The following is a 23,176-nucleotide window of genomic DNA, read 5'->3' on the forward strand; positions in this document are numbered from 1 at the left end:
TCACACTGATGGCTTTCTGGCTTCGTAGTCTACATTTTGGCCCAAGATACCCTCTGACATAGGAATAACTCATGTAAGGAAACTGGGATCAGAGAAGCTCAGTCAGAAAGCTGGGGTAATGGTTAATTTCATTTGTTAGCTTGGCTAGTTTATGATGTCCAGTTGTTTGGTCAAGTGAGCACTGGCCTGAGTTACTATGAGGATATTTTGTAGATAGATTGCATCTATAATCAGTTGATTGCATCTACAGTCGACAAAAACCATAATCCTCAGCAACTGGATCCTCAAGCAATCAGTTGGGGGTCTTAAAAGTCAGAACTGAAGATTTTAGACATCAGAAAGAAGAATTTCAGCCTCAACTTCAGCCAGCCAGACTTCAGAATCACCTTTATTGGAGTTATCAGCCTGTGATCTTCTCTACAGAGCTCAGTAAATATATATAGTCAGTTCTATTTCTCTTGAGAACCCGAATGCAGCTGGTAAATAGCAACACATATCTGAACCCCAAATTCCATATCTTTCTCATTTTAAAGTACCTCTCTGAATTCCTGATTCCCATGGAAGCCTCTAGGTTCCTTATTACAAATTATGAAGATGCCGTGGTGTTTGGTGAGCCAGTTTTCCTCAAAGCCTGAGTAGCCCTGGGGGAGTTGGTCTTTGAGATCAAGTTATTGGAAGGACAATAGTAAGGTACAAAGTTGGGAGATCTAACTCTGGATTATAGAGAAGCAGGGGCAGAAGCTTCTCTTATTATAATTTGACCTAGAGCCCTACAAGGCTGAGCTGTACAGACGCCTAGTTTGAAAGCTGTGTGTCTTTGCAGTAGTTTTCTCAAAGCTCTCTCCATCGCAAACTGGTCCTAGGGTCAGTACCTGCTGCTCATAAACACACGTGCGTGTGTGTGTGTGTTTGTGTATGCGTGCATGCACACATGGGCAGGAATGGAGAAGCATATAATAAGGAGCTAATGTGTCCACCTGGCCATGCTGCAGGGCTAATAAGACAATCTCTTCTGATAATCGGGTAAAGACAATCATGAAATGTACATTGTAGAGGAAGGAAGAGAATGGAAGAGGTTCCATCCTTTCTTTCTGGGAGACAGTGGGCAAGACATCTGTTGAGACTGTAGGGTCAGCAGCAGCTCAGAGAGAGGAGAGAGGATTTGATACAAACCCATGGGGAGGGCTACAGAAAGCTGGCGGGACACATCCTTGGCCTAGAAAAGAACATGAACCTTGCAGACTGATGTATGCCCTGGTGCTTACCAGACCAACACTGCAAACTAGAACCCATCAAGAGCTAGTTGGTCTGGAGAAAATTTTTAAAAAACTAACAGTCATTTTCATGACCAGATTTGACCAATTGAGTCCTTGCAAAATGAACCTTGTAAGACAAGTCACAAGTTGGAATCAAGTAAGAGCAAGCTGATGCCTTAAAAATTCCAGTCCCCCGCTAGCAAAACAACTCAAGGTCCTGCCTCATAGACAGTGAAGACCATGGGCTCTGAAGCCAGGACACCAGGGCTCAATGCCCAGCACTGAGACAACCTTGGACATGATACTGAATCTCAGTTTACTCACCTGTAAACAGGGCTAATGATAATTGTACCTATCTCATGAAGTTGCTGGGAATATTAAACAAATAAAGGCAAGGCAATGAGAACACAATCTGGAACATGGCAAGCACTAGAATCTGTTAGCTATTCCTGTAATAATGAGTCAGTTGGGACATGTCTGTGAGTGAAGGTCAATACATAATTTTTCTATTCATAGACAAATTGCTATTCATGCCGCAGGCAGGCATGTGTGCTTTCTGCTTTACCCTCTGTCTTAGTTTTGCCTGAGCAGCTATGACAAATACTACACAATGCGCTGGCTTCAATTTTTTGGCTCATAGTTTCAGAGGCCACAAAGCTTGTGTTCCTCAGGGGCTGGTACAGTGCTGGCTGGCTGGGAATCCTCAGTTCCTTGGCTTTCCCATCGCAGGGTGATATATCTCCTTCTCTTCTAGGTTCCAATGACGTGTGGCTTCCAGCTCCTCCTTGTGGCTTTCTCTCACAATATTTAAATTTCTTCTGCTTATAAAGGACTCCAGTAATCCAAATTAAGGCCCAATCTCACTCCTTAACTACTAAGAGGTCCTATTTACAATGGTTTCACACCTAAGAAATGTGGCTCAAAACCAAGAACGTACCTAAATTGTGGAACATCATTCAACCCACCACACCGTCCATCCCAGGAAGGCGAACTTTCCAGCAGAGCAGAGAGAAGAGCCTGCATGAGGGCAAGGAAGGATTTTCTTTCCTCCTTCACCCTGACCCACCAACTTACAAAATCCCTTCTCTACCAGGGAAGAAGTGTAAGAAGTTGGTTTGGCACTGGGGCTCCCAGTTGTAATTTTATGCACAAAGGTACTTACTAACTTGGGAATATCATGATGAAAAGATGTCCTACTTTACTGTCTAGCCTACTTACCTTAATTCTTCCCTATCATCTTCAGCCTCATGTCTTTCTCCTTCCTCCCATTTTCCTTTGAACTTTCTGTCTTTTGAAGCAATGATTTAATGTCCACAGGTGTTCTATACCCTTGTTGGTCCTCAACCAACAGTGTTGGTATCACTGGGGAGCTTGAGGGAAATGTGGCATTTGGGGCCCCACCCCAAACCCACTGAATCAGAAGCTGCGTTCTAACCAGATCCCCAGCGGTCCGAACGCCCATTAACATTTGAGACATACTGTTCCCTACAATATCCTCGGCACTGCAGAGAGCAAAGGCCAAGACACACCTCAGGTTTAAATAAATATTGGAGGGAAGTGTAAAATAGATCTAGTGAGACCCAGCTTTCTTCACCCCTGACTTCCCACGAACTTCAAAACTGAAGAGACAACTCAAGGATAGTAGCCAAACTTTAAAATTGAACAAGCGAATGGCCTTGCTTTGTTGAGAATCAAGGGACTTTTCTTTCTACCAGACTTCAGAGTGGAAACAGGTGATCTAAGACCAAACAGAACCTTCAGATAGTCTCAGCTGCAGTATAGAGGGAGATATGAAAATTATACACATTCCATGACTATGGCGTGGGGTGGCTGAGGATGCTTTACTGCACGTGCACACACACACACAGAGAGAGAGAGAGAGAGAGAGAGAGAGAGAGAGGAGGGTGAAGAGAGAAGAGCCATTCTTTGGCATTCCTGAATATAAGAGGAAAGACTGGTAGATATTTCATAATCAACTCTCTGGAATAAAACGAAAAGCCCTGATTAGCAGCATTTGCCAATTTTCATGGTGAACATGTTCCTTTACTGGCTGATTTCAAACCATCCGATGTGACATCACTGAATGTGGAGTCGGGAAGAGAGGCACATGAACAGCGTTACATGGTATTTCCCCCATACAGATACGGCATACATCATTGTAAAATGCAATAAAGTAATTAGGAAGTGATAAGTTTTGAGTATTTATGACCTTTATTTCAAATATAATTACTTAACTTTAAGTTTGGAGAGTTTAATTTTTTAATAATGAATGTATTTAATAACTGGGTCCAAATATGTCTGAAAAATTAACAATCAGTTCACATGAGCCAGCATGTGCTGGTGTTAGTACATCCCAAGCAGAAAGAGCATTTGCACAACATTTAGACTGCAAATATGGGACATCCCAAAAGATACCTAATCACATGTAGGTAGCACCTCATTCATTCATATTGAAGTCCTAGCAAACACCTACTCACAGACTGCCTTAAAAGAAAAAAAAAGTTGTCTACAGTATTCTTATCCTAAAAGTTCATTCTACATACATTTCATTAAGCTTCCTAAAGAACATTTTATAGGTGTTCTTTCTGTTGAATTGGAGTTGAGAATTTTCCAGTTTCTAGTTAGAACATTTCATTCAAATTATTACACCCATGAATGAAGACTTTCCAAGATGTTCCCAAAACATCATTTTAGTCTCGTTTCAAGACTTCATTCATAAATCTTTAATGCATGTTGCTTGACAATTATAATGCTCTGACTTGCATTATATCCTCTCTTCTTTCCCCTTCCTCAATTTTAGTAAAGGAAAAATTGACAAGCAATATCATTCAGGCAGTAAAAGGAAAGGCAAGCAAAATGTGTTTAAATGATATAAAGTTAATAATCAGTGTCATAACAGAACTGAGCCTTAGTTTCCTTGGAAGGATCTAGAGTTTTTTCATTTCCAAGTATCCTTAGTTGTGTTTTCCTAGCATTGTGGATCCATGGAGGGACTGCAAGTCAGGCCAGTGCCAAATGGGCCACACAAATCATTTTTATAGAAGGTGCATTTTATGGGCTTTATGCAGTAAGGAAAGAGATGAATGTGTATCTTTTTCTTAGAGAATTAAACACAGTGTAATCCATAAAAGTAGGCAGACTGGACACATCCCTCAAACGAGCAACTGCAAGTCAGGCCACCTGGTTCCTGGGCCCAAAGCCTCACTAAGATGCTCCATGATCTTGGAAAAGTCACTCAGCCTCTCTTAAGTTTGCAGCTTGTAAAATGAAGGGTCGGTAGATGACCTCTAAGATCACTTTTAGCTTTAAAAAAAAAATTTCCCAAAATAAGAAGTAGTAATTAAACATAGAATAATAGCGGAAAATTCCAGGAAGACAAACTTGTTGCTCATTTGAGGGATATGTCCAGTCTGCCTACTTTTATGGATTACACTGTATTTAATTCTCTAAGAAAAAGATACACATTCATCTCTTTCCTTACCGCATAAAGCCCATGAAATGCACCTTTGATAAAAATGATTTGTATGGCCCATTTGGCACCGGGTGAGCTGTTGTGTATGATCCTAAACGGCTGGCTTTCCTGACTGTGGGGGTCTCTGTTTACGTGACTGTACTTTCCGAGGTCCCCCTGTCACACTGCCTTGTGGCAAGGTCCCGGCCACCTCCACCGCCCACCTGCCCTCAGGGGCGGTCTCTGCAGATGCGGGGTCCCCACACGATCACCTGCCGCACAGTCCCACAGAGCCTGAAGGACAAAAGCGTATACTAGAGTGCGAGCGAGGGGTCCAGGCGCCGGAGGTGGGGGCGTGCCCTCACAGTGCCTTAGCAAGGAAAAAATAAGAGGTCCCTGCAGGATGCATGCGAATACTGCACTTTGAAGACTAACTCTGCCAGGCAGGGGCTCTCTCCACTCACTTCTGGAGAGGGCTGGGATTTGCATCAGAGGTGTGATTTAGACGCCTCGGCTCTTTTGGTTCCAACGACAAAAGTCCCATCGCTTCCCAGGTCCCAGCTCCATGTGACGCGGTTTATTGTGGCAACAGTCGCCTGCAGCGGCGCAAACGCCCGAGCGCCTCCTGCCGAGCCTGTAAGGGCGCGAGGTGCCGGCGGCGGGGGTGCTGGGTCTCTGCGCACAGGGGCGCCCGAGAAGCCCGCCAGAGCATGGGCTGTGCACCTTCCCAGCCAACTGAAGAGCCGAGAGGCGTCCATGTGCCCAAAAAGGGCTGGGAAGAGGGATCCAAGGTAAAAAAAAAAAAATTAAGTAAAGAAAAAATTCAAACAGGCATAAAGTCTTTTACTAGCCATTTGCCTGGGAGGAACCTTGCAATTCTCACGTTTAGCGGCTGCTGGAAGCAGCTGCAGCAGGATCCGCGGGGCCTCCCAGCAAGTCTAGGGGTGGGTTGTTGGGAGGGCTTGGGAGGGGTGGGGCCAGTTTCACTCTGCCGGCCTTTAGTTGCTCTCTTCATCAGGACTTCGTGCAGCTGTCTGACTAGCTTTGACAGCCTGTTGTGTTTAAGGAGCCTGCGAAGGCGGTCGCTCCCCAGAGCAGAGGCAGGCACAGCGGGATGAGCGGCGTGTTCTGCGAAGGGTAGGTTGCCTGGGATTCTCAGGAGAAGGTGGGAGTTCCTGGAAACGTCCATGTAGCATTGGCTTCCGGTAAGTGTGTCCGTTGGGAGTTATTTAGAGCTGGGAGAGATTTTAGAAGCCATCTGGCTGAGTCCCCTCCCTTTACAGAGAGGTGGTGACTTGCCTGAAGCTGCACAGCTTGTTTGGAGGCAAAGCTAGAGATAAAATCTAGATTTCAATGGCCTCATTCCAATGCTCTTTCCATTCTACCTCAAGGTTGCATCCCCTGGTAATTGTTCTGCAGGCAGGTTGTGGGATCTTTTGGGGGATGGAGATTGGAAGGATGGGTTGGTCACGACAGAAATGAGGTCCACAATTTCTTCCCATCCTCCTCTCCATCAAGATTCCACAGTGAGAATTAAGAACTGACAGGGATCCCTTGGAGAGAGAGAGAGAGAGTTACCCAAAGATAGGGTTACCATTCAATTTGTCATCAAAATCGAGATACTTCTGAGAATGAAAGGAAACATTACAAATATATTTGCAAGGACAGCAAACCAGAATGCATGGCCACTTTACCTACAGAGCACTTACTTTCTCTGAGTCAACACTGGGCAAGACGCTGTTGAGTGCTAGTTAGAGCAGCTGCTGGGTGCAGGGCATATTCCCTGGGCTCCTGGAGTACTTGAAATACATTTCTCCTCTCTAATGTCATCTTCTCCTCTGCTACCTTCCCTCTACTCATGCACTCTCAGGCCTGCCGATTAAATGACCTTCAGAGCTTGTTCTCCCAGGTTGACTTCACACTTCCATGCCATTCCCCTCTCCCTGGAATGCCCTCTCTTGCCCCATCCGGTTTGCCTGGTGAATTCCTACCTAACTTTCAGTACTGAGCTCAGACACAATGCTGTGATGCTCCCTTACCAGGTGATACATATCTGGTTTAAGGGCTTCCTCCCACAGATTTATAGATTCCTTGAGAACAGTTTGGGCAGTCATTTTTGTAGTTATTCATTATTGCTTTGGAGAAATATGTAGGAATAAGGTTTTTCTCTCTTTTCCCAGAAGTCCATCAAGGTAACTTAAAAGTATTCATCCACTACTCTTTTCCCTTGTTTGTAAAAAAATCTTTATTTTTTATTTATGTTACTGGCATGATATTTATAAGATATTCAATAGAATCAGTTTTTCACTATTTGTGTTTCTTTTTCCGGCCATTACCATTGTTTGTTCCATTTTGTGATTACTAATGAAGATAATTTTGTTGGATAGAACAGGAGGGGGTCCTAAAAGCAATCCTTTTTGAGTGTTAAATATACAAGATCCCTCCGGGCCAAGCCTCCTAAGGCCTGGGAGGATTCCTATGTTCCCTCCTGAATTGCCTGATTAAGAGCCTCATCACCTCTTATTTGGGCTTTGACACATGTCTCCTGACTGGTTAGGACTGTATCTTTTCTCCTCTACCCACCCCCACCTGTCTTCAAGCTGCAATTCTCCATCCCACTTTTTAAAATCAAATTTGATGTCTTCTGCGAAAAGAAAATCCTGACCCATTGGTGAGGCACATAAGCCAGTGGTCAAGGGTAGAGTTCCTAGGTTTGATTCCTGAATTCACTACTTGTTAGTGCCGTGACCTTGGTCAAGTTATTTAACCTCTCTGTGCCTCAGTTTCCTTATCTGTAAAATGTGGATAATAATATTTATTTCATAGATGGATTGTGAAACTCGAATGAATTCAGTTCATAAAAAAAGTACTTATAATTCCTGGCACAAAATAAGGACTTATTATCAGTTGTTACTATTATTAGTTTAAGATAAAATCCTAAATCCTCAGCACACCATACTAGTAGCAACTTGAGCCGGCTCCTGTCAATTTCTCCGGTTTCCTCTCTCTCCAACCTCATATTCTAAACATACTTTATCGCTTGTTCTTCCCTAAACCCATTCTCTTTCTATTTCCATGCCACTGCATCTGCTGTTTTCTCTCCATTCAGACCTCCCACCCACGCCTTCCTGGTCCACACATGCCAAAGTTGTACCCATTTTTCAAGACTGCTCAAGGCCACTGCTCCCTAAGCTCCTGCCGACACCCCCTCCCTGTCCCTGCCACCATGCTGGAACAGCTGATCTTATAAATACATTCTCTTATATTTTTAAGACCTGTTACTGTATATATTTATTTACATGTTTGCCTCTCATTCTGAGCTGTTATCTCCTTGAGGACAGGAACTAGGTTGTTGTTTTTTTTTTTGGTTTTGGTTTTGGTTCTGTTTTCTAATCTTTGTATCTTCAGTGTTTCCTACAATGCCTGGTGCAGACCAAGCACTGATGAATATTTCTGGACTGACTGCAGGTCCCTTCCAGTTCTCCAGATTCCGTGGTGTCCTCTTGTCTTATGAGGCATAACTAGACCAATAGCAGTCAGCAGGAAAGAAGTTCAATGTTAAAATATCCTGAAAATAGACTCAGAGCCAATTGAGGCAGAGACTCTCTGTGTATCCCCACTCCTCCCCACGCACTTGACTTTGGAAACCTGATCTGGGCAAGGTTTGATTATTATTAATTAAACACTCCATAGCTATCAGAATAATGCTTTAGCTATTTGCATAAATGCATAGGGATTCCAAATAAGTGTACTTTTCAGAGTTCAGTAACTCAGCAGTGCCTTGAAAGTGAGATAGACATGTTTGCTTGCAGGAAATATTTTTCTTACCGGCATAGCATTAAAAATATTCTAAATGAAACTTCCTAAGACCTGTCTACAGACTTTCTCTTCACTTCTATTTTAGTCTAAAGAGATAAGAAGGCATTGTAATAAAAGAATACATAATATTAGGGTGCACGGGTGGTTCAGTGGTAGAATGCTCACCTTTCACGCAGGAGATCTGGGTTCGATTCCCAGGCCATACACCCCGAAAAAAAAAAAAATACATAATATTAAGCATGGAAAACTTCTCTTAGTTGGAAAACATGCTCTTTTTCTATATGAATAACTCAAAATTCCTGCCTGTTGTAAAAGGGGAAGGAGAGACTAGATTGGGATTGATGATCTTCAAAAATCCTCCATAGTTTTTCTTGTATTTTATAAGAAATTTCTTGTTTATTGTCAGTAGAAGGGACTAAATGACTTCTTAAAGTTCAAATTTTTAAAAGATTGTATTTCTGAGTGGTTTGGGAGGGTTGCTATTTATCAGAACTAAACTAGGAAATATCTAAGTTTGAGGAACAATTTCATTATATATATCTACAAATATATTTATACAATGCCTCTGCCAATAATTTGATTTAAGAAGTTTTTAACCCCAGGGAGCCTCAACAAATTACTTCCTCCAAGCTGTTTGGCAGATTTGTTTTCCCAAAAGCTTTAGAACACTTATATAATACCTCCAGACCTAAAAAAAAAAATCTGTCTATAGCTAAAAGCAAGACCTATTTTGGAATGTTGATGATTTCCATGCATAGCTGTTAGTTTGGAATTCACAACTTTTCATTTCTGTCGAAAAGTGATAAAATTTTATCCCCAAGATACTGAAGTATAAAATAAAACTGATACAAAATGTAGACACAGATTGAATCTGCACCTCTACTACAGTTTCATCTCAAGGAAAAAATAAAATCTTCCCCCTGCACCCTCCTCCTATCATTTCTTATGTAATGCAGATAGAGTTCTTATTGGTGTGAAAATATCAACTCTGGATGTACAGATAGAAAAAAGAAAACAGTTTTACCATATCTCCAAGAGGCATAGCTCTAATTAATTTATAAGTATTTCTGGTCTTTCTACGATGTCTCTTCTGGAGTCTAGATTACAAAATTCGATTAAAATATCTAGAATGTATTACACGTAGGTAAGATATTTGAAAGACATGCTTAGTTTTCAAAGGAGAAAAACCTTATATTTCTGCTCTGAAAACTGAAGGCTGGTGCACGTTATTTGACACTAGAAGGCTGTTTCATCTGGTAAAGTTTGGGTTGCTAATAGTGCTCAAAGGCAGACTGTATCTAAATAAGCACAAATCCTTGCCAAGGCCTGGGTTCCAAATCCGACTAGCTGTAGTAGCTTTGATAAAACAATTATGAAGTCATTCTGGGTTGCGGCACTTAAGTCTGTTCCAAGTTGTAGATCATAGACTATTATGAAGACAGCCTTTTAGACTGAAAGTATTCAAATTTGCCCTCAATTCCAAGGCGGGCCTTCCAAGACAGTACCCGGTAGAAGATGTTAATGTTCTTATCTCAGTGGTATGTGCGTCTTGGAGGATGGACTAGCTGGTGTCATCTACTGTACATCTTGGCTTCCACTGACATGAGAAGTGGAGAACTGTCAACCCAAGTGATGGAAAGAAAGGCCAGCACAGGTAGAGAGGAGACACAGTTGTTGTTAAACCGGTTAAATTTTTCAGTACCTCTATTTGGGAATGTTAACTGTCAAAATTAGTTCCTATTAGTGTAACTCAGTGCTCCACTAGGTTTTTAAAAGGATGGAGCAGCAAAACAAAATGAACTTCTGAAAACCTTTCTATCACTGCCAATCCTGGCTTTTAATAGTTTATTTGGGAAGAGGGGAAAGAATGCTCAACATGATTTGCATCTTTATTTTCAGCATGAACTTTGAGCCCTTGAAAAGAAAAAATCTCAGACAGGATCGCTCTTCAATTTGTTATCTGTGAAGACAAAAGAACTCTTTTTCTGGGTCTTCTTACTACACAGGGGCTGAATAGGCATCTCCTATGAGCACAGATGACGAGGGTGAAAGAGCAAAGCACTTAGTTACTCTCAGGCTTTCTCCTTGCACAAATTTCTTTTTAGACCCATTGAGTTTTTGTTTGCTTGCTTGTTTGGTTGGTTTTAATATTTTCCCCTGTAGTTCAGAGCCACAGAAACAATGACTTCAACACAGTCAACCAATGTTGGTTCCCTTGATGCCATCATTTTATATAAACAAAATGCAATAAGGCGTTATGTGTGTCTCTCTATGAACATGCAAGAATCCCTAATTGAATGATGAGAACCTAAATTTTGTGGTTTCTACTTAGCCTCTAGGAACTTCAAACTTTGTGTGCTTCCAGAAAATGGTCAAACATGTACTCGCATTTTAAAGATTTCTATGATTTTTATTGTAAAAGTACTAAGAAATTCATGCCAATGATTACTTTTTATCCAGTTTCCCTAAAGGAAATGTTTTTTGCATAAAGAAGGGACCTCCCTCCCTCCCTCCAACTGACTCCGAGAGGTCCATTTATCTACCTTTCTAGCATCTCTGAGAACCACCTTTCCCCCATCTTCACTGTCACTGCCCTGGTTCATGCTTTAATCAAATGTCCCCCGTACAGCTGTGATCATGGTAACTGGTCCACCTGTTCTTTCCTATCCTGACTTCAACTCCTGAGTGACTGTTTTAAAAAACACACCTGATCATTTTATTTTACTTCCATTTACAAAACTTCTACCGAGGTTTCCTGGTGCATTCAAGATAAAATCCAACTCCTTTATTTATCACAAAAGGCTTCCTGTTTCCACCCCTGGTCCTACCACTTTCTGCCTCACACAATCTGATCCTACTATGGTAGAATAATTCAAGTCTCAGGACACATTCTTCCATACCCCTGCTTTGCATAGCTCTGTTCTTTGCTCTTTGAAACTCATGTATCAAGACCCAAGCCAAGCATCCACTCCTCTTAAATACTTTTACAACCCCAATGAGATATGAGATTGTATCACTATATAGCAGGGCTGTGCTGCAGGTAGTGGGAGTTGGAGACTCCCTTGGAAGACACAAGGGAGAAGAAAGCTAACAAGGTAAAGTCAATAGACTCAAGAAGAATAATTTAGAAGACAGTACCCAGTAGAAGATGTTAATGTTCTTATCTCAGTGGTATGTGTGTCCTGGAGGGTGGACTAGCTGGTGTCATCTACTGTACATCTTGGCTTCCACTGACATGAGAAGTGGAGAACTGTCAACCCAAGTGATGGAAAGAAAGGCCAGCACGGGTAGAGAGGAGACACAGTAGTTACAAGAGATCTGAGAAAACACTTCTAGGACATAGTAACATTTTTAAAATACTCTCTAAATAAATGACAGTTCTTTAAATAAAATTAATTTAGCCTTTTAAAAATTGCATTACACTTTTCTTATTTTTCTTCTTTTGCTGTGAAACTGGAAAGTTTGACATAGACCAGCATTTTGGAGCCTGTGGTTTACTGTCACAGACAGGCCCCTTTTATGCTTTGTTTTTACCAATTTCCAAGCAATGGAACTTGGTATAAAGAAATAGACCCCTCGTAAAGAGAAGATGGGATTGTAAATTAGTGCAGCACTTTAGGAGGGCCATCTGGAAACACATGTTAACATAAGATGTGCAAATCATTTGAGCCTGTGATTCCACATCTAGGAATTTATCCTCATGGACTGCCTGTTCACCTTGAGGGAAATGCACAGATATTGCAACACTGTTTATCATAGTGAAAAGCTGGAAACTACCTAGGTGTCCTCCAGTCAACACAGCTTAAATAAATGGGGGTATAGTTATAAAATGGACCACAATGCAGTCATCACATAAAAACTACTTCAGACTTCCGGAGAAGATGGCAGCTTAGTAAGACGCGCGGGTCTTAGTTCCTCCTCCAGAACAGCTACTAGGAAAGTAGAAATGATACAGAACAGCTCCCGGAGCCATGACAGAGACCAAGAAGACAGCGTACCCCATTCTGGAATGGCTGACTGGCTGGGAGAACCCGCTCCGGTGAGATCGCAAAGGGGCGCGGGCTTCCCCGGGCCGAGGCGGCAGGCGGCCGGAGTCCCTCCCTCCCTCCTTCCTGGGCCGGCTGGGAGAATTGGACAGGCGGGCCCCTCAAGCCGCAACGGCTGGTGCCCCCCGCCCCCACGCAGCCCCCCGGACCAGCTGGGAGAATTGGATCGGAGATCCCCAAGCCGTGGAGAACGGCGACCGGGGTCCCTTCCAAATACGTGGCTTCCCAGTCCGGCTGGGAACAGTGGATAGGCACTCCCCAAAGCCGCGGAGGCTGGCGCCCCCCCCGCCATGCTTGGCGCCCCGGGCCGGCTGGGAAATTTGGACAGGCGCTCCCCCAAGCCGCGGAGGCCGGCGCCCCCACACCATGCTTGGTGCCCCGGGCCGGCTGGGAAATTTGGACAGGCGCTCCCCCAAGCCGCGGAGGACAGCGACCCTCCCCGCGCGCGGATCCCCGGGCTGGCTGGGAGATTCAGATTGGCACTCCCCCAAGCTGCTTCAGCTGGCAACCCCCCACTACAGCGAGAGTTTTCCAAAGTTAAAGGAGCCACAGCATCTTTTACTGGTGGGACCCGCAGACAGATGAGCGCCACGAGCGCCACCTACTGGCCAGGATAAGAAAAACAGAGCCCAGAGATTTCACAGAAAAATCTTTCAACCTGCTGGGTCTCAACATCCAGGGAAATCTGATTAAATGCCCAGACGCCAGCAGAAGATAACGGATCACGCTCAGAAAATCGAAGATATGGCCCAGTTAAAGGAACAAACCAACAGTTCAAATGAGATACAGGAGCTGAGACAACTAATGCTGAATATACGAACAGAAATGGAAAACCTCTTCAAAAACCAAATCGATAAATTGAGGGAGGACATGAAGAAGACATGGGCTGAACAAAAAGAAGAAATAGAAAAACTGAAAAAACAAATCACAGAACTTATGGAAGTGAAGGATAAAGCAGAAAAGATGGAAAAAAACAATGGATACCTACAATGATAGATTTAAAGAGACAGAAGATAGAATTAGTGAATTGGAGGATGGAACATCTGAATTCCAAAAAGAAATAGAAACTATAGGGAAAAGAATGGAAAAATTTGAATAGGGGATCAGGGAACTGAATGACAATATGAAGCACACAAACATACATGTTGCGGGTGTCCCAGAAGGAGAAGAGAAGGGAAAAGGAGGAGAAAAACTAATGGAAGACATTATCACTGAAAATTTCCCAACTCTTATGAAAGACCTAAAATTACAGCTCCAAGAAGTGCAGCATACCCCAAAGAGAATAGACCCAAATAGGCGTTCTCCAAGACACTTACTAGTTAGAATGTCAGAGGTCAAAGAGAAAGAGAGGATCTTGAAAGCAGCAAGAGGAAAACAACCCATCACATACAAGGGAAACCCAATAAGACCATGTGTAGATTTCTCAGCAGAAACCATGGAAGCTAGAAGAGAGTGGGATGATATATTTAAATTACTAAAAGAGAAAAACTGCCAACCAAGACTTCTATATCCAGTAAAATTGTCCTTCAAAAATGAGGGAGAAATTAAAACATTCTCAGACAAAAAGTCACTGAGAGAATTTGTGACCAAGAGACCAGTTCTACAAGAAATACTAAAGGGAGCACTAGAGTCAGATACGAAAAGACAGAAGAGAGAGGTATGGAGAAGAGTGTAGAAAGAAGGAAAATCAGATATGATATATATAATACAAAAGGCAAAATGGTAGAGGAAAATATTATCCAAACAGTAATAACACTAAATGTTAATGTACTGAATTCCCCAATCAAAAGACATAGACTGGCAGAATGGATTAAAAAACAGGATCCTTCTATGTGCTGTCTACAGGAAACACATCTTAGACCCAAAGATAAACATAGGTTGAAAGTGAATGGTTGGGAAAAGATATTTCATGCAAATAACAACCAGAAAAGAACAGGAGTGGCTACACTAATATCCAACAAATTAGACTTCAAATGTAAAACAGTTAAAAGAGACAAAGAAGGACACTATATACTAATAAAAGGAACAATTAAACAAGAAGACATAACAATCATAAATATTTACGCACCGAACCAGAATGCCCCAAAATACGTGAGGAATACACTGCAAACACTGAAAAGGGAAATAGACACATATACCATAATAGTTGGAGACTTCAATTCACCACTCTCATCAATGGACAGAACATCTAGACAGAGGATCAATAAAGAAATAGAGAATCTGAATAGTACTATAAATGAGCTAGACTTAACAGACATTTATAGGACATTACATCCCACAACAGCAGGATACACCTTTTTCTCAAGTGCCCATGGATCATTCTCAAAGATAGACCATATGCTGGGTCACAAAGCAAGTCTTAACAAATTTAAAAAGATTGAAATCATACACAACACTTTCTCGGATCATAAAGGAATGAAGTTGGAAATCAATAATAGGCGGAGTGCCAGAAAATTCACAAATACATGGAGGCTCAACAACACGCTCTTAAACGAGTGGGTCAAAGAAGAAATTGCAAGAGAAATTAGTAAATACCTCGAGGTGAATGAAAACGAAAACACAACATATCAAAACCTATGGGATGCAGCAAAGGCAGTGCTAAGAGGAAAATTTATTGCCCTAAATGCCTATATCAGAAAAGAAGAAAAGGCAAAAATTCAGGAATTAACTGTCCACTTGAAAGAACTGGAGAAAGAACAGCAAACTAACCCCAAAGCAAGCAAAAGGAAAGAAATAACAAAGATTAGAGCAGAAATAAATGAAATTGAAAACATGAAAACAATAGAGAAAATCAATAAGACCAGAAGTTGGTTCTATGAGAAAATCAATAAGATTGATGGGCCCTTAACAAGACTGACAAAAAGAAGAAGAGAGAGGATGCAAATAAATAAGATCAGAAATGGAAGAGGAGACATAACGACTGACCTCACAGAAATAAAGGAGGTAATAACAGGATACTATGAACAACTTTACGCTAATAAATACAACAATTTAGATAAAATGGGCGGGTTCCTGGAAAGACATGAACAACCAACTTTGACTCAAGAAGAAATAGATGACCTCAACAAACCAATCACAAGTAAAGAAACTGAATTAGTCATTCAAAAGCTTCCTAAAAAGAAAAGTCCAGGACCAGATGGCCTCACATGTGAATTCTATCGAACATTCCAGAAAGAATTAGTACCAACTCTCCTCAAACTCTTCAAAAAAATCGAAGTGGAGGGAAAGCTACCTAATTCATTCTATGAAGCCAACATCACCCTCATACCAAAACCAGGCAAAGATATTACAAAAAAAGAAAACTACAGACCAATCTCTCTAATGAATATAGATGCAAAAATCCTCAACAAAATTCTAGCAAATCGAATTCAGCAACACATTAAAAGAATTATACATCATGACCAAGTAGGATTCATCCCAGGTATGCAAGGATGGTTCAACATAAGAAAATCAATTAATGTAATACACCACATCAACAAATCAAAGCAGAAAAATCACATGATCATCTCAATTGATGCAGAGAAGGCATTTGACAAGATTCAACATCCTTTCCTGTTGAAAACACTTCAAAAGATAGGAATACAAGGGAACTTCCTTAAAATGATAGAGGGAATATATGAAAAATCCACAGCTAATATCATCCTCAATGGGGAAAAATTGAAAACTTTCCCCCTAAGATCAGGAACAAGACAAGGATGTCCATTATCACCACTATTATTCAACATCGTGTTGGAAGTTCTAGCCAGAGCAATTAGACAAGAAAAAGAAATAAAAGGCATCAAAATTGGAAAGGAAGAAGTAAAACTATCACTGTTTGCAGACGATATGATACTATACGTCGAAAACCCGGAAAAATCCACAACAAAACTACTAGAGCTAATAAATGAGTACAGCAAAGTAGCAGGCTACAAGATCAACATTCAAAAATCTGTAGCTTTTCTATACACTAGTAATGTGTATAGAAACGAATCCCATTTACAATTGCAACTAAAAGAATAAAATACCTAGGAATAAATTTAACTAAAGAGACAAAAAAACTACACAAAGAAAACTACAAAAAACTGTTAAAAGAAATCACAGAAGACCTAAATAGATGGAAGGGCATACCGTGTTCATGGATTGGAAGACAAAATACAGTTAAGATGTCAATCCTACCTAAATTGATTTACAGATTCAATGCAATATCAATCAAAATCCCAACAACTTATTTTTCAGAAATAGAGAAACCAATAAGCAAATTTATCTGGAAGGGCAGGGTGCCCTGAATTGCTAAAAGTATCTTGAGGAAAAAAAACGAAGCTGGAGGTCTCACACTGCCTGACTTTAAGGCATATTATGAAGCCACAGTGGTCAAAACAGCATGGTATTGGCATAAAGATAGATATATCGACCAATGGAATCGAATAGAGTGCTCAGATATAGACCCTCTCATCTATGGACATTTGATCTTTGATAAGGCAGTCAAGCCAACTCACCTGGGACAGAACAGTCTCTTCAATAAATGGTGCCTAGAGAACTGAATATCCACATGCAAAAGAATGAAAGAAGACCCATCTCTCACACCCTATACAAAAGTTAACTCAAAATGGATCAAAGATCTAAACCTTAGGTCTAAGACCATAAAACAGTTAGAGGAAAATGTAGGGAGATATCTTATGAAACTTACAATTGGAGGTGGTTTTATGGACCTTAAACCTAAAGCAAGAGCACTGAAGAAAGAAAGAAAGAAATGGGAGCTCCTCAAAATTAAACACTTTTGTTCATCAAAGAACTTCATCAAGAAAGTAGAAAGACAGCCTACACAATGGGAGACAATATTTGGAAACGACATATCAGATAAAGGTCTAGTATCCAGAATTTATAAAGAGATTGTCCAACTCAACAACAAAAAGACAGCCAATCCAGTTACAAAATGGGAAAAAGACTTTCAGAAGTCTTTCTCTTTCCTCAGAAGAGGAAATACAAATGGCCAAAAAGCACATGAAGAGATGCTCAATGTCCCTGGCCATTAGAGAAATGCAAATCAAAACCACAATGAGATATCATCTCACACCCACCAGAATGGCCATTATCAACAAAACAGAAAATGACAAGTGCTGGAGAGGATGCGGAGAAAGAGGCACACTTATCCACTGTTGGTGGGAATGTCAAATGGTGCAACCACTGTGGAAGGCAGTTTGGCGGTTCCTCAAAAAGCTGAATATGGAATTGCCATACGACCCAGCAATACCATTGCTAGGTATCTACTCAAAGGACTTAAGGGCAAAGACACAAATGGACATTTGCACACCAATGTTTATAGCAGCGTTATTTACAATTGCAAAGAGATGGAAACAGCCAAAATATCCATCAACAGACGAGTGGCTAAACAAACTGTGGTATATACATACGATAGAATATTATGCAGCTTTAAGACAGAATAAACTTATGAAGCATGTAATAACGTGGATGGACCTAGAGAACATTATGCTGAGTAAGTCTAGCCAAAAACTAAAGGACAAATACTGTATGGCCCCACTGATGTGAACCGATATTCGAGAATAAACTTGGAATATGTCATTGGTAACAGAGTCCAGCAGGAGTTAGAAACAGGGTAAGATAATAGGTAATTGGAGCTGAAGGGATACAGACTGTGCAACAGGACTAGACACAAAAACTCAAAAATGGACAGCACAATAATACCTAATTGTAAAGTAATCATGTTAAAACACTGAATGAAGCTGCATCTGAGCTATAGTTTTTTTTTGTTTGTCTGTTTGTTTGTTTGTGTCTTTTTTTTCTTTTTCCTTTCCTTTTTTTTTACTATTATTATTTTTATTTTTTTCTCTATATTAACATTCTATATCTTTTTCTGTTGTTTTGCTAGTTCTTTTCCTAAATCGATGCAAATGTACTAAGAAATGATGATCATGCATCTATGTGATGATGTTAAGAATTACTGATTGCATATGTAGAATGGAATGATTTCTAAATGTTGTGTTAATTTCTTTTTTTCTTTATTTAATAAAAAAAAAAAAAACTACTTCACACCATTGAGTAGAGTAAGGACGATCTATACAGACCGGCATAGGCAAATGTCTGATACATTGTTAATGGAAATAAAAACAGGTTACAGAAATATACTACTATATAATTTACTATATAACCCAATTTTTAAAATTTTTGAGATATAATTCACATACCACACAATTCACCCATTTAAAGAATACAATTCACCACCATCACTACAATCGAATTTAGAACATTTTTGTTTCCACTAAAAGAAACCACAAACACGTTAGCAGTCACTCTTTCTTCTCCCATCAACTCTAGCAACCCTAAGCTACCAATAAGTCTACTTTCTGTCTCTATAAATTTGCCTATTTTGGACATTTCATTAAAAGGCATGGACTTTCTTGAAAGACCATTTCTTTCATTTAGCATAATACTTTCAAGATCACCTATGTTGTGGCATGTATCACATTTTTATTGGTTAATAATATTCTGTTTTTTGGATCTACCACATTTTGTGAATCCATTTGTCTATTGATGGGCATTTGGGCTGTTTCCACTTTTTACAGAGTATGAATAATAACATGTGCAAGTTTCTGTGTGGCTATATTTTCATTTCATTTGGATTTTTTTTATATTTAGGATTGGAATTGCTGGGTCCTATGATAACACTATGTTTTATGTTTTAAGGAACTGACAAATTATTTTCCAAAGTAGCTGCGTCATTTTACTTTCCCACAGTAATTTCTCTACACCCTCACCAAAATTGTCTTTTTTATTACAGCCATCTTAGTGGGTGTGAAGTGTCAGCTCATCATTCTTTGATTTGTATTTCTCTAAGGGCTAATGATTTGAACACCTTTTTGGCCAATTCCAACTCATTTTTAAAGGTTATATGTCCTGAGCGGACACATCTGAGAAGTTACATACTAAGATGTTAACAGCGCGTCTGCCTAGGGGATGGTACTCCTTATTTTCTACTCCATTTCCTTTAGTATTTTTTTATGAGTCTTTATTACTTTTTTTTTTTTTTTTTTTTTTTTTTACATGGGCAGGCACCGGGAATCGAACCTGGGTCTCTGGCATGGCAGGCGAGAACTCTGCCACTGAGCCACCATCATACCGCCCGAGTCTTTATTACTTTTATAACCAACAAAAACAATAAAGATAGTTTCATTTTTTATAAAAACGCCTTTATATGCAGCAGTCCTTCTACTTTTCATTCTTGAGGATTTACGAATGTGTTCACCTTGGAACGTGTGCCTCGTAGATTCACACTGCACCCGGTATTGGTTTCCTGTCGCTGCTGTAACAAACTGCCACGAATTTAGTGGCTTAAAAAACACACGTTTATTCCCTTACGGTTCTGGAGATCAGAAGCCCAAAATCGGTTTCACTGGGCACAGTCAGGTGCTGGTTCTTTTGGAGCTTCTGAGGAGACAGCCCTTTTCCTTGTCTTTTCCAGCTTCCAGGTCCCTGTTCCTTACACTCCCTGGCTGCAGCCTGTTCCTCCACCTTCAAAGTGTGGCACCTTCAAACCTTTCTCTGCCTCTCTCCTCACACCACCTTCTCCTCTTGTGGCGTCACATCTTCCTGTACCTCCCTCTCATAATGACACCCATGATGACATTTGGGGTCCACCTGAATAATGATGATCTCCCGGATTCAAGAGATCCTTAATTTAGTCACATCTGCAAAGCGCTTTTTGCCATATAAAGTCACCTCCGCAGGTTCCAAGGGATCAGGGCATGGCAACCTCCTGGGCCGTGACTCTGCCTCCCACCGATACTTGTCCACAAAATATCACAGAGCAGGTGTCGGTCTCCAGGAACCGTTGTCTAGGAAATCTCACCTCTCACGCAGCCTTTCCCTTTCACAGGCTGATGTCGGTGGGAGTCATCCCGGGGAGCACTGCAGCCCCCAGACCGAAGCTGCGCTCCCCAGAGACGCGGGGGGCAGGGCCGAAGGGCTGGAGGGCCAGGCCCAGCTGGGAAGCTTACCCGGAAGCATTCCAGAAAGCTCCCCATCTCTGCGTGGACGAAATGGACGACTGAATCCAGGTAAAAACCCATCCTTGTTGATTTCCACCAGACACTGTTTCCCTAAATGTTTTGTGATTTTTTGTAAGCTGTACGTGGGGGTCACATTTCATTCTTTTTCCACGTGACTACCTCATTATTGCAGCACAATTTGTAGACTTTTTTCTTTCATTTTTTTTGCAGGGGGTGGGGTGGGTACAGGGAGTGCATGGACTGGGAATCAATGCGGGCAGGCGAGAATTCTACCACTGAACTACCCTTGCAGCTCTGCTAAATGTATCTTATAAAGTGTATTTGGTGGCCTTTCTTTGAATTCTTTGTGGGCATTGCAGCCCTTTCAATGTCCAAGTCCTGTGTCTAAGACATTAGAATTTAACCTTAGGGCCTCACTTTGTGAGTAAGTAATACTAACCACCAATGCTGTTGGTGAAGACGTAACTAAAATCTCTTTAAATAATAATAACTAAGAGCCGTTATTGGGGCATGGGAATGGGTTTTAGGAATAGGAGAAGCATAGAATTTAGCTAAATAAATCCCTTCAAACTCCAGCCATGTTAATCTCTTTCCAGGAAAAAGTTTTACCTTTGAAAAAATAAGTAAAACCACCATCTCTCCCCATCCAAAATATCAGCCACTGCACAATAAAGAAATCTTTCAAATTAAACATAATAGAAGTAATTGCAACCCGGTGTGCTATTTGTGGTTTTTCCTGTGGCATGCTTTCCTTTTCTGTGAGTTACCCCCCGGTGCTGATTTAAGAGACCATGTTTATATTTTATCAGCCTTTGAAAAAAAAATTGAACTTCGCAGACCCCAGGGAAAAGTACTCTGTTTTGTTCGGGGGGAGGAATTTCATTTCATTTCATGTGGCTCTAGTTTCTTCCCTGGGTACAAGTTGAGATTGGAAAGTAAACACGTTAATAAATGAGAATTTTTTTCCCCGTTGACTTTCCTGGCACACTCGGGTTTATCACGGATTTTAATATTTACCCTCGTCTGGCAGTTCTGATGTGGTGTTGCTGTGACCTCTGAGAAAGAAGGGGGAGTTAGGAGAACGCAGTGCAGGGACAGGCCCCTCCTCTCTGCTGTGGGCTGGGCCAGAATGTACATTTTCTTCTCTTTCTCCCTGATAGTTCTGTCACTGCACCTCTCTGCTACATTGCAGCACAAATGCTGAATAGCTGTGCCATTAACAGACTAAGATTGTTAGGACGATGGAGACCTTGGCCAGCCTGGAGAAAGAGAACTCCTGCCGGGTGTTTACTGTTAAAAGCTGTGTGGGGATGGGGTGTGAGGGTGGTTCAGTGGTAGAATTCTCGCCTGCCATGCAGGAGACCCGGGTTCGATTCCTGGCCCATGCACTTCCCAAACATGCAAGCAAACAGACTAAAAATTCAGCAAATGGTGCTGCAGTAAGGGAATGGCACCCACATGGAAGAAGAATGAAAGGTGACCCCCACCATACAGTATACAAAGAAAAAAATAGTGTGGGGTATGGGGAGTGCACTCTCAAGGCAGGTTTTTCTAACATACAGTGCCAATCCGTTTTCAGGAAGGATCTTACTACATGAATTAAAAACAAGTGCCCTGGACATTATATTTGTTTTTCACCCAGTTTTACCCCTGCTTCCCACAGCCACAGAGGATATTTATTAAAAGTCTGCTCAGCACTAACAATATTTCCTAAGTATTTCCTTTGTCTTTTTTAAAAAACTTTTTAGTTTGAATATTTCCAGATTTAGGAAAAAGCTGCAACAAAAAGAATATCTATATTCTTTTACCAATTTCCCCAAATATTAAACATTTTACCACTTTTGCATCATCTTGTCTCTCTCCCTTTCTCTCCCTCTCTTTCATAGACAAGTATATTTTTCTGAAAGTGACATACATAATGCTACTTTACTCTCTAAGCAAGAACATTCTCCCCATAACCATAGTATAATGATCAAAATCGGGAAATTAACTGATGCAATTCTGTTATCTAATCGGCAGACCATTTCCAAATTTTGTCAATGGTCTCACCCATGTCCTTTATAAATAAATGTCTGATTCAGGATCTAATCCAAAATCACGTTTAATTTATTTGTCAGTGGGTTTAATCTCCTTTCATCTGGAACACTGCATCAGTTTTCCTTGCGTTTTATGACCTGGATTTATTTGGAAAGTATAGGCCATCCATTTTGTAGAATGTTCCTCAATCTGGGTTTATCTGATATCTCTTCACGGTTGGTTGAGAATATGCATTTTTGGCAAGAATACCTAAGATGATACTGTCCTTAGCACTTCAAGTCAGGAGGTACATGTTATCTTTAACTTGTGTTATATATATGCATTTTTTTGCTATGCAAATTTTTTTTATAATGCAGTAAAATTGATCAGTCTTTTCTTTCATTGAATCTGGATTAGTCAGTTAGAAAGCCTTCCTTTATACAAAGGTTAAAAAGAAACTCACCCATATTTTCTTGTATGATTTCATTTTTTCACTTGTGAATAATTTTTAATGGCATGATAAAATGCTCATGTAAATGCTAACTACACAGGAAATAAGACCGTATGTTCAATATGATGCTACAT

The 23,176-nt window shown here is 40.9% G+C and overlaps 1 protein-coding gene and 1 long non-coding RNA gene across 2 annotated transcripts in view; one reads left to right on the plus strand and one right to left on the minus strand.

Moving 5' to 3' along the window:
- Positions 1 to 5,335: 5,335 nt before the first annotated feature.
- The window catches only part of STMND1 (stathmin domain containing 1), a 31,564-nt gene continuing 13,723 nt past the window's right edge, over positions 5,336 to 23,176 (plus strand). Inside the window, exons 1-2 of the mRNA XM_077143326.1 lie at positions 5,336 to 5,498; positions 20,443 to 20,623. Coding sequence (XP_076999441.1) covers positions 5,418 to 5,498; positions 20,443 to 20,623 — 262 coding nt within the window. The 5' untranslated portion in view covers positions 5,336 to 5,417. The remainder of the gene's footprint in view (positions 5,499 to 20,442; positions 20,624 to 23,176) is intronic.
- Positions 5,501 to 23,176, minus strand: part of LOC143668793 (uncharacterized) — a 28,416-nt gene continuing 10,740 nt past the window's right edge. Inside the window, exon 3 of the long non-coding RNA XR_013168552.1 lies at positions 5,501 to 6,260. This is a non-coding gene — a long non-coding RNA (uncharacterized LOC143668793). The remainder of the gene's footprint in view (positions 6,261 to 23,176) is intronic.

Source organism: Tamandua tetradactyla, chromosome 25 (genome assembly GCF_023851605.1).
Source record: "Tamandua tetradactyla isolate mTamTet1 chromosome 25, mTamTet1.pri, whole genome shotgun sequence".
Classification (NCBI taxonomy): Eukaryota; Metazoa; Chordata; class Mammalia; order Pilosa; family Myrmecophagidae; genus Tamandua; species Tamandua tetradactyla.